Source organism: Orcinus orca, chromosome 2, assembly GCF_937001465.1.
Source record: "Orcinus orca chromosome 2, mOrcOrc1.1, whole genome shotgun sequence".
NCBI classification, from domain to species: Eukaryota; Metazoa; Chordata; class Mammalia; order Artiodactyla; family Delphinidae; genus Orcinus; species Orcinus orca.
The window spans coordinates 106,621,445-106,635,860 of record NC_064560.1 but is presented as its reverse complement, the minus strand read 5'-3'; the positions used below and the strand labels follow the sequence as shown (position 1 = coordinate 106,635,860).

Genomic DNA, 14,416 nt, shown 5'->3' with positions numbered 1-14,416 from the left:
GTCTCTCTGACTTATTTCACTTAGTGTAATGCCCTCCAAGTCCACCCATGTTGCTGCAAATGGCAAAATTTCATTCTTTTTTATAGCTGAGTTGTATTTCATTGTGTGTATATATACACACATACCATGGAGGGCCCAAATCAATAAAATCAGAAATGGAAAAGGAGAAGTTATAACTGACACCACAGAAATACAAAGGATCATAAGAGACTACTACAAGCAAATATACACCAATAAAATGAACAACCTAGAAGAAATGGACAAATTCTTAGAAAGGTACAAACTCCCAAGACTGAACCAGGAAGAAATAGAAAATATGAACAGGCCAATTACCAGTAATGAAATTGAATCAGTAATTTTAAAACTCCCAATAAACAAAAGTCCAGGACCAGATGACTTCACTGGTGAATTCTACCAAACATTTAGAGAAGACTTAACACCTATGCTTATGAAACTATTCCAAAACACTGCAGAGGAAGGAATACTGCTGAACTCATTCTATGAGGCTGGCATCACCCTGATACAAAAACCAGACAAAGATATCACAAAAAAAGAAAATTACAGGCCATTATCACTGATGAACATAGATGCAAAAATCCTCAACAGGGCTTCCCTGGTGGCCCAGTGGTTAAGAGTCCGCCTGCCAATGCAGGGGACACGGGTTCGTGCCCTGGTCCGGGAAGATCCCACATGCCACGGAGCGGCTGGGCCCGTGAGCCATGGCCGCTGAGCCTGTGCGTCCGGAGCCTGTGCTCCACAACGGGAGAGGCCACAACAGTGAGAGAGGCCCGCGTACCGCAAAAAAAAAAAAAAAAATCCTCAACAAAATATTAGCAAACCAAATCCAACAACACATTAAAAGGATCATACACCATGATCAGGTGGGATTTATCCCAGGGAGGCAAGGGGTTTTCAATATCTGCAGATCAATGTGATATACCACATTAATGAACTGAAGAATAAAAACCATATGATCATCTCAATAGATGCAGAAAAAGCTTCTGACAAAATTCAACACCCATTAATGATAAAAACTCTCCAGAAAGTAGGCATAGAGGGAACCTACCTCAACATAATAAAGGTCATATATGACAAGCCCACAGCTAACATCATACTCAACAGTGAAAAGCTGAAAGCATTTCCTCTAAGATCAGGAACAAGACAAGGATGTCTACTCTCACCACTTTTATTCAACATAGTTTTGGAAGTCTGAGCCACAGCAATCCATGAAGAAAAAGAAAGAAAAGGAATACAAATTGGAAAGGAAGATGTAAAACTGTCACTGTTTGCAGACATGATACTATCCATAGAAAATCCTAAAGACACTACCAGAAAACTACTAGGGCTCGTCACTGAATTCAGTAAAGTTGCTGGATACAAAATTAATATACAGGACTTCCCTGGTGGTGCAGTGGTTAAGAATCCACCTGCCAATGCAGGGGACACAGGCTCGAGCCCTGGTCTGGGAAAATCTTACATGCCGTGGAGCAACTAAGCCCATGCGCCACAACTACTGAGCCTGCACTCTAGAGCCCGCAAGCCACAACTACTGAGCCCGTGTGCCGCACCTACTGAAGCCCGTGTGCCTAGAGCCCGTGCTCTGCAACAGGAGAAGCCACCGCAATTAGAAGCCCAAGCACCGCAACAAAGAGTAGCCCTGGCTCGCCGCAACTGGAGAAAGCCCACACACAGCAACGAAAACCCAACACAGCCAAAAATAAATACATAAATAAATAAATTTATTTTTTTAAAAAAATAGATCCTACCATCAAAAGTACTCAATGAACTATAATATTAAAAATCCAGAAGGTAATTGGATTTGAATCCCCAAACACCAGAGCTGAAATTCTGTCATGTGTAGCAGAGGCGCTGGAAAATGCCTTCTAGTGGTAGATCACAGTCACCATCTGTTTCATCAAGTCAGACAAACTTGGCTTTATTAACAGCAGCAGAACAGATTGAAGAGGAGAGGAAGCCAACATTACAAAGGTAGTTTCTGTTCGTTTTATTAAGATCATCTTAATTAGATGTGGTTATCTTCTCAAAAAAGTGAAGAAATAAGTTTTTAAAATCCACGACATAATTTATTAAACCCCAAAGGCATTCTTTTTTTTCAATTAATTTTCATTGGAGTATAGTTGATTTACAATGTTGTGTTAGTTTCTGCTGTACAGCAAAGTGACTCAGTTATCCACTCTTTTCTAGATTCTATTCCCATATAAGTCATTACAGAGTATTGAGTAGAGTTCCCTGTGCTATACGGTAGGTTCTTATTAGTTATCTATTTTATATATAGTAGGATATATATATATATCCTTGTGCTATAAAGTAGGTTCTTATTATATATTTTATATATGTCAATCTCAAAGGCATTCTTATCTTTCCCTCAGAAATGTGAAACACTTAGCTCTTAGGAAAATTGAACATTAAAAGCTTAAGGGGGGGGGGGGTGCTTCCCTGGTGGGCGCAGTGGTTGAGAGTCTGCCTGCCGATGCAGGGGACACGGGTTCGTGCCCCGGTCCTGGAAGATCCCACATGCCGTGGAACGGCTGGGCCTGTGAGCCATGGCCGCTGAGCCTGCGCGTCCGGAGTCTGTGCTCCGCAACAGGAGAGGCCACAACAGTGAGAGGCCCACGTACCGCAAAAAAAAAAAAAAAAAAAAAAAGCTTAACAGAACATGACTAATACAATGAAAAAACATACTCAATAATCAATTGCTAAGGCTGTGTGCAATAAAAATTCAGAGAAAAAATGTATTAGGCATTATGCAGTGCACAAACAGAATCGCCTCTGAGGAGCTTAAAATCTAGTTGCTCCATTTAAGAGGACATACTTTTAGTCTTTTTACATATTTTTGTCTGAAGCACAAAGGTATCTCTCAGATTCATTAGGGAGCTCAAATAATCAGAAGATGTTTAGACAATGAATAAAGATCATCTTTCATGGCTCATTAATAGTTTGTAAAGCAACAAGTGACCCTGTCAAACGACCATATATCCTAAAACAGTCACAAAGTTTAGCCAGCTGTAACACACGGCAGAGGCAAACGTCACACACTGGGTGAGCAAAAGGAGATAATCAGAAACATTAAGAATGTATGAGGGAAATCGACTACAAGCCCTGTCATTCAGCTACAAAAAAATAAATTCTGCCAACAACCTGAGTGAGCTTGGAAAAGGGTTCTGCCCTAGTCAAGTCTCCAGGTCAGAATTCATCCCAGCTGACACCTTTATTGCAGCCAAAAGTGCCCTGATCACGGCACCCAGCTATGTCCGGACACCAAACCCACGGAAGCTGAGATAATAAATGTGTGGTCTTAAGTTGCTAAGTTTGTGGCGATTTCTGTTATGCAATAACAGAAAACTAATACAAACTCCTAGTGATAGTGTTACAAGTAAAATTAAGGCAGGCAAAGGGAATAGAAAGTACAGTGGTAGGTGAGATGCAATTTAAAGGGATGCTTAGGTAAAGCCTCACTGAGACAGTGACATTTAAGAAGTTAAGGGGAAAAGCCACGCAGGTCTCTGGGGGAAGGATTTTTCTGGGTAAAGAGAATAACAATTGCAATAGAAAATGAGGAGAAAAACTTGGAGACAACAGCTATAAGCAACCCTTTCGAGGTGTTATAAGGAGGGCACAGAATTAACAGAAACTGAGAGAGAAGGTCAAGAGATGGTTTTTGTTATTGTTGCTGTTCGTTTGTTTTAGAATGGGCAAGATTATAGCATATTCGCTATGCTGTGCTGTATTAGTCAGCTCAGGCTGCCATAACAAAATACTATAGACTGGGCGGCTTGAACAACAGAAATTTATTTTCTCACAATTCTGGAGGCCAGAAGTCTTAAGATCAGAGTGTCAGCATGGTCAGGTTCTGGTGAGACCTCTCTTCCTGGCTTTTTGACAGCAGCCTTCTTACTGTGTTTTCATGTAGTAGAGAGAGAACAAGCTCTCTGGTATCTCTTCTTATAAGGGTACTGTTCCTATCATGAGGGCCACCCTCATGACTTTATCTAACCTTAACCTCCAAAAGGTCCCATCTCCAAAGATCATCACTTTGCGGGGTTAGGGCTTCAGCATATGAATGGGGAGGGGGGACAAACATTCAGTCCATAACATATGCTAATGTGATGCCCCAATGGAGAAGGGAAAACTAATTGAGAAGAGAGGAGAGCACTGCAATACTGAGGTCCCTGAATAAGCAAGGACAAACGGAATCTAGTTTACAAGTGGAAGAACTGGCCTTGTATAAAAGCAGACCATTCATCCATGGCAACACAAGGGAAGGCAGAACATACATGCACAGATGTAGGGAGATGAACAGATACAGCTAGGTGGTGGGAGTTTATCAAAGTTCTCTTCTGATTACATCTATTTTCTCAGGTAAGAATCCATAGTACACAAATGCTTAAGTGGGAGCATGGACTGTCATATGGGACTCTACCAACACCCAGTGGCATAGAGCTTCAGTTTAAAATACAGTAGCTACATAGAGACAACACACGGTGTTCACGCAAGGTGATAAGTCAGATCAGAGGTGCCTGCATAACACCATAAAAAACAAACAAACAAAGAAAAAGACCCCTAAGGACTATCGCTAAATGAAAGGATGAAATCAAGAAAAAAAACCCTCTCTGTAAAGGAATATGGTAAGGAAGGGTTCATCTGCACCTGAACTCTGCGTGAAGGAAAAAGTCTCCGCTGGGCATCTGTAACGACAAAACAGGCCTCATGAGACCCAAGCGCACACTGTGTGGCACAACTTCCAAGCTGAGAATTTAGTTTAAACTGTGTGTGCCCCCAGGTGCCTGGCAGAAACTATACGAACCTTTCCTAGAAGAATGCATACTCAACCCAGGCCTCAAAGCATCCCTACGAATGCATTTGCAATAAATATTTTCTCAATGAAATACAAAGCCAGCTGATTTTGGTGCTGTGAAATCTAAAACATCTGGGTTAAAATCCCAGCTCCACCTTCTGACTATCTCTGTATTCTCAGGGAAGTTCTTAAACTGCAGTTTCCCCTTCTGTAAAACAGTTGCCCCATAGGCTTTTGAAGGCACAGTTTCTGGTACGTAACAGTCAACAGCTACCAGTCACTATCATAACAGTATCAGTATTTATTAGTCTAAAATTACTCATAAGTTTTACTTAATAACGCAAAATAAAATTGTCACCGCCAATAAAATACTTCTGCACCATCCACCATCACCCCAAAACAACTGAGCCTGACTCTAATCCATACTCTGGACAACCCATGAATCAAAAAGTGAATCACACTGAAAATCAGAAAAATTTATATTTAGAATAATAATAAAAATAATACACATCAAAAGTTATGGAATTAAAAAAAACTTATGGGATAAAGCTAAGCTTAAAGGGAAATCTATAGTGTTAAATGTATACATTAAAAACAAAAAAGGCTGAGAAAAACAAAAAAGGCTGAACATCTAAAAAAGTTTGAGAAAAACTATTAAGTGTGCAATAGCATTACATCTTTAAAAATGTACATACCTTACTATTTTAAAATACTTTATTACTAAAAAGGCTAACCATCATCTGACAACACAGGGTTGAAACAAACCTTCACTGTGTTAAAAAACACATTATCTGCAAAGCACAAGAAAGCAAAGCACAATAAAACCAGGTATACCTGTACAAAAAAGGAAAAATTATTCGCCAAGCCTCACTTTAATACAGAGATCTCATAAATCCTAAATAAAATATTAGCAAAGCAAATCCAGCAAGGACAATACATTACAATCAAGTTGAGATTATTCCAGTAACACAAGATTTATTTAACACTTGAAAATAAGTCCAACATATTTCATCTTATTAAATAAGAAAATAATGATAATATCATTAGATGCAGAAAAAGTATTTGCTAAGATTCAACATCATTTGTGATTTAAAAAAGAAAAATCCTAGCAATCTACAAATAAGAAGGAAACTTCCTTTATCTGAAAAACAGTATCTATAGTAAACACCTACAGTAAATATCACACTTAATGGCGACACAGTGAAAGGCATCTTTTTGATACTGGGAACAAGGAAAAGATACCTACTCTCACCACCTTTACTCAACACTATATTGGAGGTCCTAGATACTGCAGAAAAAAAGAAGACACAAAACACTTAAAAGTTAGAAAAGATGAAATAAAACTGCCATTATTCACAAATAATAGAATTATGCACATAGAAAATTCAAAAGGATCTACAGAGGACTTGTTAGAATTAATGAGTTTATTAAGATTGCTAGGTATAAACCCAATATACAAAAATTAATTGCATTTCTATATACCAGTAATAATTATAAAATGATACCATTCATATCATTTTTGACATCAAAAATATCAAATACCTAGGCATGAATCTAACAAAAGATATTTAGGACCTCTAGAAAAAATTATAAAACCTTACTGGGAGAAGTAAAAAGATCTAAATTAAAGACTATATCATGTTCATAGATGAGAAGACTCAACTGTAAAGACGTCAATTCTCCCAAAACTGATCTATAGAGTCAATGAAATATCAATCAAAATCACAAGAGGTTTTCTGTTTGTTTTATAAAATTTATTATGCTCATTCTAAAATTTATATGGAAATACAAAGGGCCAAAAATAGATAGGATAATCTTAAAGAAGGAAAACAAGATGGGAAGACTTGCTCTACCAGATATCAAGACAATTTAAAAGCTATAGCAACGAAGGTGGCATTACTACAAGGAAAGACCAGTGGACTAGAGAAAAGAATCCAGAAACAGAGCCACACTAGTATGGACATTTGATTTTGACAAAGGTGGCAATAAAGAGCAATGGAGAAACAAGAGGCTTTTCAACAAATTGTGCTGGACAACTGGATATCCATACAGAAAAAGTGAAACCTGACCTCTTCCTCAAACCATACCTAAAAACTATTCCACGTAGGTTTTAGATCTAAATGTGGAAGGCAAAAAATTAAATGTCCAGATTTTAGGCCAGAGGTTCTGAGGTCTTCTGACCCAAGGCACCTGCAGATAGAATTCAAGATATAAAAAATATTTCTGATACCTCAACTGTATCCTCTCATGCCTTAGCATTTTAGTGAGCCAGTTCCAGTTGACAGCAGCCACATATCTTTGCCTGAGTTTTCCAGGAATTGTTTGTAAGTGCTGAGAATTAATGCTCTGCTCTCACCAGCCTTCAACCCATGTGTGTATGTGTGATGTGTCTGAAGAACAAGTGTGAGGAACATAATGTTGTGAGGACCACTAACTCCCAGAGTTAGCCAGAGATTTAATCTTGTTAATCACCTGCATGATAATACACTCTTTTTTAAGCACCTTCACTTCCCTGCCTCAAATCCAGTATATGTTTTTGTGAGCATTGCCCATATTAATTACTTGAACTCGAATGCTTGTCTGGGGGTCTGCTTCTTGAGAAACCAAGAAAACCAAGACCCAGAGTTACAATGAACTTGAGTAGGGGAAAAAAATTACTTCTCTATTTTTGTAACTGCTAATTGAAGGAAATGCTAAAGTTCAGTTATGAATATAAACATACCAAAATGATGTTAGCAGTACTTGTGACTTTGTCTCTAACAGAAATCACAGATGTTTTAATATTACACGACAGCTGCTGCAGATACCTCCAAATATTTTTTACACTCCTCACTACATTGAAACCGTTATTTATTAGTTTACTGCTAAACCGCACATGATCGCAGTCTTTCTGTCTATAATGTTATACAGTCTTCCTGTCTATAATGTCATCAACTATTGAGCAACTACCTACCTCTGTGCCAAGTAATCGTTCAACCACAAAACAGTTGAGTGTTCTACAACTAAAGATTAACTCAAAAAGCCTTGGGTGAATTCTGATGTTCTTGGAAAACCTATCCTTGCCTTGTAAAGTATAATATGGAAATTTTAATTCATACACAACAACTAAATACAATTAAACTTTAATCTGTGATTTTTAAATGTAATTTTTTCTTAATGAATACATTAACTAAGAAGTACATAATTGATATCGTCACAAATTTATTTTTTAATATCTTAAAGGTATATTTCAATAACCATATGGTATCATTTTTATAAGTTCAAAACTATTCAAAAATAAAAATTATATTCTTTGGGAATTTACACCTGTGAAACTATTTTTTTTTTAAAGCAATGAAATAAAACATAAAATTCAGGATTCCGGTTGCATAGGTGAGAGGAAAATGAGGAGATGCAAGAGGAAAATAGTAACCCATTAGTTTTATGTCCTTTGTCTCAACTGGGTAGCAGGTACATACATGTGCACTTGTTTAATTATTATCTTATATATAAGTTTTACATATATTCATTTTATACTTAGGAAATATTATGTATTTAAAAAGGAGCATTCATAGAATCAGAAAAATATTCTTGAAACTCAAAAATGTGATAGCAGGGAAAAATTATTTCTAAGTTAGAGCTGAACACCCCACCCAGAATTTAAACAAACAAAAAAAAAATTTAAAAAAATGACGAGGGGGGGAAAAAAAAGAAAATTAGAGGATCAGCATAGAAGGATCCACATCTGAATAAGGGGAGATCCAGAAAGAGAGAAAAGAGAACACGAAAGGAAGGAAATAACACAAAAGGAATAATATAAAATAGTCCCCCTGAACTGAAGGACATGAGTTTTCAGACTGAACAGGTGCATCAGATTGCCTGCACAAAAAAAGTCTTTATCCCTTAGAGATACATACTAAAATATTTATAGATGACTGACCCATACCACGATATATTGAAATTTTAGAACACTGGGATAAGGGGAACATTCTTAAAACCTCTAAAAGCTAGAGCTGGGAGAGCATGGTCATAATGGCACTATACCTCTCAAACAGCAACACTGGAAGCTGGCAGGCAACAGAAGCATGATTTTTAAAATTCTGAAGGAAAGTTAGTTCCAACCCAATGCTATGCCCAATAAAATAAAGCATAACAAAGAAGAAAGAACTGTTCAGACTCGCAAGGCCTCAAAAATGCTTTTTTCCCATTCATCTTTTCTCAGGAACCTACTGGAGGGTATCTCCATCAAAACAAGGAAAGAAGATGATAAATGACGTGAAGTAACAGGGAATTTAACAAAGGAGATGGGCAAAGAGAATCTCCCAAGGCTGGTAAAAGAAAATCCTGATATGAGAGCTCTATTATTTTAGACTCAGAGAACAACTAAGCCAGATTGGAGCAAAGAGAACAGACATTTCCAGGATACCTCCTACGTGGGATTATACTGAGAGAAGATCCAAAGAATGTCAGAGGTGTGAGGGATGAATTAGGTATATAGAAAACTAAGCAAACAGTAAAACAAAGTAATTACTAACACCAAAGTAATTATTCCATGAAAAATCTTTTACACATTCTTAATAATGTGAATAATAAATAGTGATTTTCCCAAATATTATGAGATGCTTATATCAGAAAGACAGGAGGAAGGGAAGTGAATATGTATATGTGCTAAGTGGAGATGAGGTTGGGACATCAGCTAGAGAACTAAAGTCTCAGCCTCCATAGTAGCATGGCCAGAAATTATACATAAAACCAAAAGGAAAAGAAATAAAAAAAATTTTAAATCGGAGCATAATCAAGTTACTAAAGAATATGTAAAGAAATACTAAACTGCAATTTTATGAATCACTGCCTCTAGGACACAGGAATTAAGAGTTAGAAGAAGGGAGTGCATCTTTTCATTGTAAATCTAGTAGTAATATTTTACTTTTCAAATTATGTACATATGCTATTTTTTAAACCTAAAAATTAATTTTAAAAACCATAAATTTTCATAAGGGTCAAATAAGAATAAAAATAATAGCCATTATTTCCCAAACGCCAACTACCTATGGGAAACATAGCAGATCTTTTACAAAAACTATCACTATTCCTCAGGCCATCTTTGTAATGTAGGATTATCCTAATTTTACAGATGAAAAAACTGAAAATGAGAATGAACAAGGAACACTTTTGTTTTGTTTTTTCTGTTTATGTTTTGTTTGGTCCTTTACCTTTCCAGCAGTAGCAAAATATTCACCATCAGGGGACCACTCCATCAAATGTACAGATACTGAGGTTCTAAAAAAACAAAATTGAACAGTTAGCATTTTTAAAATCTGGAACACTATATATATAAATGGTCAAAAAAAATTTTTTTTAATTAAAAAAAAAAGATTTTCATAACATCATCAAAACAAGAGTGTTTTCACCTCTCTAAAAATAAATCTAAGTATTTCACCTCCCTAAAAATACAAATTAATTCATTAAAGCTAATCCAAAGCTCACTTTGGGGAGCCAAAAAAGAATGCAATTAACATGCATAAATGATATCGCAACCTACATGCCCCACCAACATCCTAATGTAACATTTTGAAAACTGAGCTCATCATCTTCCCTGGCTAGTTGGATCCCTTCACATACTCCATGTTGTTAATGGATCCCTTCACATAATCCTTCCACCTGAAAGAGTGTCTCACAACTTTCACATCTTCCCTCTCCCTATCCCACCTATATCTCATGCATTAATGAATAATTCCTACATATCAACCTTCTCAACCCAAGTCCTGAGGTTATTAACTATGAAAATACTTTCATCCTTTTTTAAAACAATCAATTGTAGCACAGATTAAAGGATGATGTTATAATGGGTTTTGGTTAGAAAAAGTCTATTTTTCTAGGCTTCTAAGAACATATCTCAGGAAGCATTTTTTTAATTAATGAACATAACAGTTAGACACTAACTTGCACTGCCAGATGCACTTCCAATCATTTAAAACAGGAGGAATTTTATTATCGATTTCTTCCTCCTCTTCCAGAATGTCACCCCCTGGAGGAGCCCACAACTGAATAGAATCAGTTGCTGTCAACAATCTGTTATCTGAAAATTAAAGAATGTTCAGATGAATAAGCACGGATTATCTAGAGAAATAAACGCACATGCGGGCTTCTGCTTAGGTCTATAAACTATTCTGTGAAAAATAAGCAATATTGTCTATGAAAAACACTTGTGGAGTATATCCATTTAAAAGTTAGAATCCACTGACAAGAAAACTTGAGGGAAACTTGAGAACAAAAAAAAAAAGCCTCCTGACAAAGAGCTATTGTCTATCAGGTAAAACTTTAAAAAAAAAATAACAACAGAAGTAGAATAACAAAACAAACCCCAACACAGAATATTCAACACAGAATATATACAACACAGAATATTCTCAGGATATAAGACATAACTAAAGATTAATGAAATTTGTTTTTCTACATGAACTATTAAAATTACCCTCACTAGCTGTGAATGTAAAAAGGGACAACAGCCATTATCATCAAAAGTTTCTAAACTTTCAATATTAAAGACAGTAATTTCCCGAAATACAAATACCAAAGTGAGATAGGGTTTTTCTTATCTTGTTTTATTTCTGATTTTATTTCTTAATAAACACAGTAAGAGTAAAGTGCAGCACATTAATTAATGAAAGAAATCATCATTGTTTCTTGGAACAAAACATTCAAAAGCAGCGGGGGAAAGCACAGAACTAACAGTAAATTAAGCACTGTACAAAGCAGTGTATATGAAAAAGAAAAAAGTATACTCATTCACTAGCAAAAAGAGAATACTACTGATCATCTTCTTATTATGGTAGACTATATCACATTGTAATCATACACTTAAAACAAATATTAACTTTTCATAATTTCTAAAGATAATTGCTCAATACCTTGAGGGTCCCATGCTAAATTGTATGTCACGGAACTCAAAAAAAACTGCCCAGTTTTAAGCCACTGACACTTGAGTTGCTGAAACAGAGAGAGAGGAAGAAAAAAGAGAAAGATATGTTTTCAAAGTAATATCCACAAGCACAACCACATTATCATTTTCTTCAACTGAAGACAATGATCTGAAACAAAGATGTAAATATTTCACTATTATTTTCAAAATACTGTTTTTAAAATAATTTCCAATGATTCCACTTACTATTCTACCATATCAGGCTGTTTGCCACACCCAAACAAAGCATGTCTTCCAGGCTTCCTTCCATGTCTATAAACACAATCTTTTCTTTGGGGGGGCTGCGCGGGGTCTTCATTGCGGCATGCGGGATCTTCAATGAGGCATGTAGGCTTCTTAGTTGTGGCATGCAAACTCTTAGTTGCGGCATGCATGCAGGATCTAGTTCCCCGACCAGGGATGGAACCCAAGCCCCCTGCACTGGGAGCGCAGTCTTCCCCACTGGACCACCAGGGGAGGCCCCTATAAACACATTCTTATTCTTAGGGTATCCCTCCCTCTCTTTTCCGCCTACAAACTCCTATGGTTACATCAGGATCTAGCTAAATCATCACCTCTGCAGTGAAGCCTCTTCTGACATCCTGGCAGCACTCAGAGCACTTTTTACTTACATTCTACCATTATAACACTGGTCACACTGAATTATTTGTTTATATATCTGACTCTCCTATTACACTGCAACTCTTCAAGGGCAGGAATTATGCCACAATGAGCTTTGTGTATTCAGTGTTGTAATGACTGGTACACAGATGCTCAATAACTTTATAAAAACAAAGTAAATGCACATTAGAAAGAAGTACAAATTAACACAATCCTATGGAGTCAATGTCTAAAATAAAACTAGATACACCTTCCAAAAAGCCAACAAATTTGAACCATATAATATATAAAACCCACAAACCTGACCTATATTTGAATAATTTCCATTCTATTTTCTTACTGTTTCCATTCTAAAGTGTAGAAAGATTTAAAATTTAAAAGTCGCAGCTTTCCCATGAAATACAGTAAGTAAAAAAGTTTAGATATCTCTTTTCAGTAGATAAACATAAAATGTCCTTTTGTAGGCTGCCCTGGTGGCGCAGTGGTTGAGAGTCCGCCTGCCGATGCAGGGGACACGGGTTCGTGCCCTGGTCCGGGAAGATCCCACATGCCACAGAGTGACTAGGCCTGTGAGCCATGGCTGCTGAGCCTGCGCGTCCGGAGCCTGTGCTCTGCAACGGGAGAGGCCACAACAGTGAGAGGCCCATGTACCGCAAAAAAAAAAAAAAAAAAAGTCCTTTTGTGAAAATATAGTGCAATGTAAAGCCATGTCAAGGCTTTTTATAGGCAAGTTATACATTAATTGCTTGGCAAGTAATAATTTAATAAATGGCGATGCCCTCTATTATAATACTTTTGAAATATTTAACAATAAAATAATTTATTCAAGATTTCATGACTATCTAGAAGTGGAATTTTCAAATACAACTACAAAACCTGAATTTCAGTATCCAAAAGTAATTTTATATTTATTAATCAGGGAAAAAGTTATTTTTTAAACCCTATCACTGCTGACCCAACAACAGTCACAACAGTATTTTAAATACTGCTCAACAGAACTATTTACAGTAATAATAAAATCATTCCTAAAACTAGAGCTATCCCTAACATTCTTTCCATTAGTGCTTCTCAGAGTGTAATCTGTGGACCAATTACACTGCAGAATTTCAGGGAGTGAGGTCTGGAATCTGATTTTTTTTTCCATTTTTTTAAATTTAATTTTTAATTTATATTGGAGTATAGTTATTTAAAATGTTGTGTTAGTTTCCAGTGTACAACAAGTGAATCAGTTATACATATACATACATCTATTCTTTTTCAGATTTTTTTCCCATATACGTTATTACAGAGTATTGAGTAGAGTTCCCTGGGCTATATAGTAGGTCCTTGTTGATTATCTACTTTATATATAGTAGCGTGTATATGTTAATCCCAAACTCCTCATTTATCCCTCCCACACACACCCCCACCTTTCCCCTTTGGTAACCACAAGTTTGTTTGCGAAGTCTGTAAATCTGTTTGTTTTGTAAATAAGTTCATTTGTATCATTTATTTATGGAATCTGATTTTTTTCTATAAATTTATTTATTTTATTTATTTAGTTTTGGCTGCATTGGGTCTTCATTACTACACATAGGCTTTCTCTATTTGTGGCGAGTCAGGACTACTCTTCGTTGCGGTGTGAGGGCTTCTCATGAAGGTGGCTTCTCTTGTTGCGGAGCATGGGCTCCAGGCACGCAGGCTTCAGTAATGGTGGCTCATGGGCTCTAGAGCACAGCCTCGGTAGTTGTGGCGCACAGCCTCTAGAGCACAGGCTCAGTAGTTGTGGCGCACGGGGCTTAGTTGCTCTGCGGCATGTGGGATCTTCCCAGATCAAGGCTCGAACCCATGTCCCCTGCATTGTCAGGCAGATTCTTAACCACTGTGCCTCCAGGTAAGCCCCTGAATTTTTAAATATGTACTCTCGATGACTCTTAAGTACTCTGAAAATTTTTTTTTTTTTGCGGTACGCGGGCCTCTCACTGTTGTGGCCTCTCCCGTTGCGGAGCACAGGCTCCGGACGCGCAGGCTCAGCGGCCATGGCTCACGGGCCCAGCCGC

At 37.0% G+C, this 14,416-nt stretch overlaps 1 protein-coding gene across 4 annotated transcripts in view; it reads right to left on the bottom strand.

Moving 5' to 3' along the window:
• The window catches only part of DMXL2 (Dmx like 2), a 160,929-nt gene that overhangs the window by 106,746 nt on the left and 39,767 nt on the right, over positions 1–14,416 (bottom strand). For all 4 annotated transcript variants that reach the window (XM_049705959.1, XM_049705960.1, XM_049705962.1 and 1 more), the window contains exons 4-6: positions 11,707–11,785; positions 10,739–10,874; positions 10,009–10,075 (exon numbers count right to left, since the gene is read on the bottom strand). In XM_049705959.1, the coding sequence (XP_049561916.1) occupies positions 10,009–10,075; positions 10,739–10,874; positions 11,707–11,785 (282 nt within the window). The remainder of the gene's footprint in view (positions 1–10,008; positions 10,076–10,738; positions 10,875–11,706; positions 11,786–14,416) is intronic.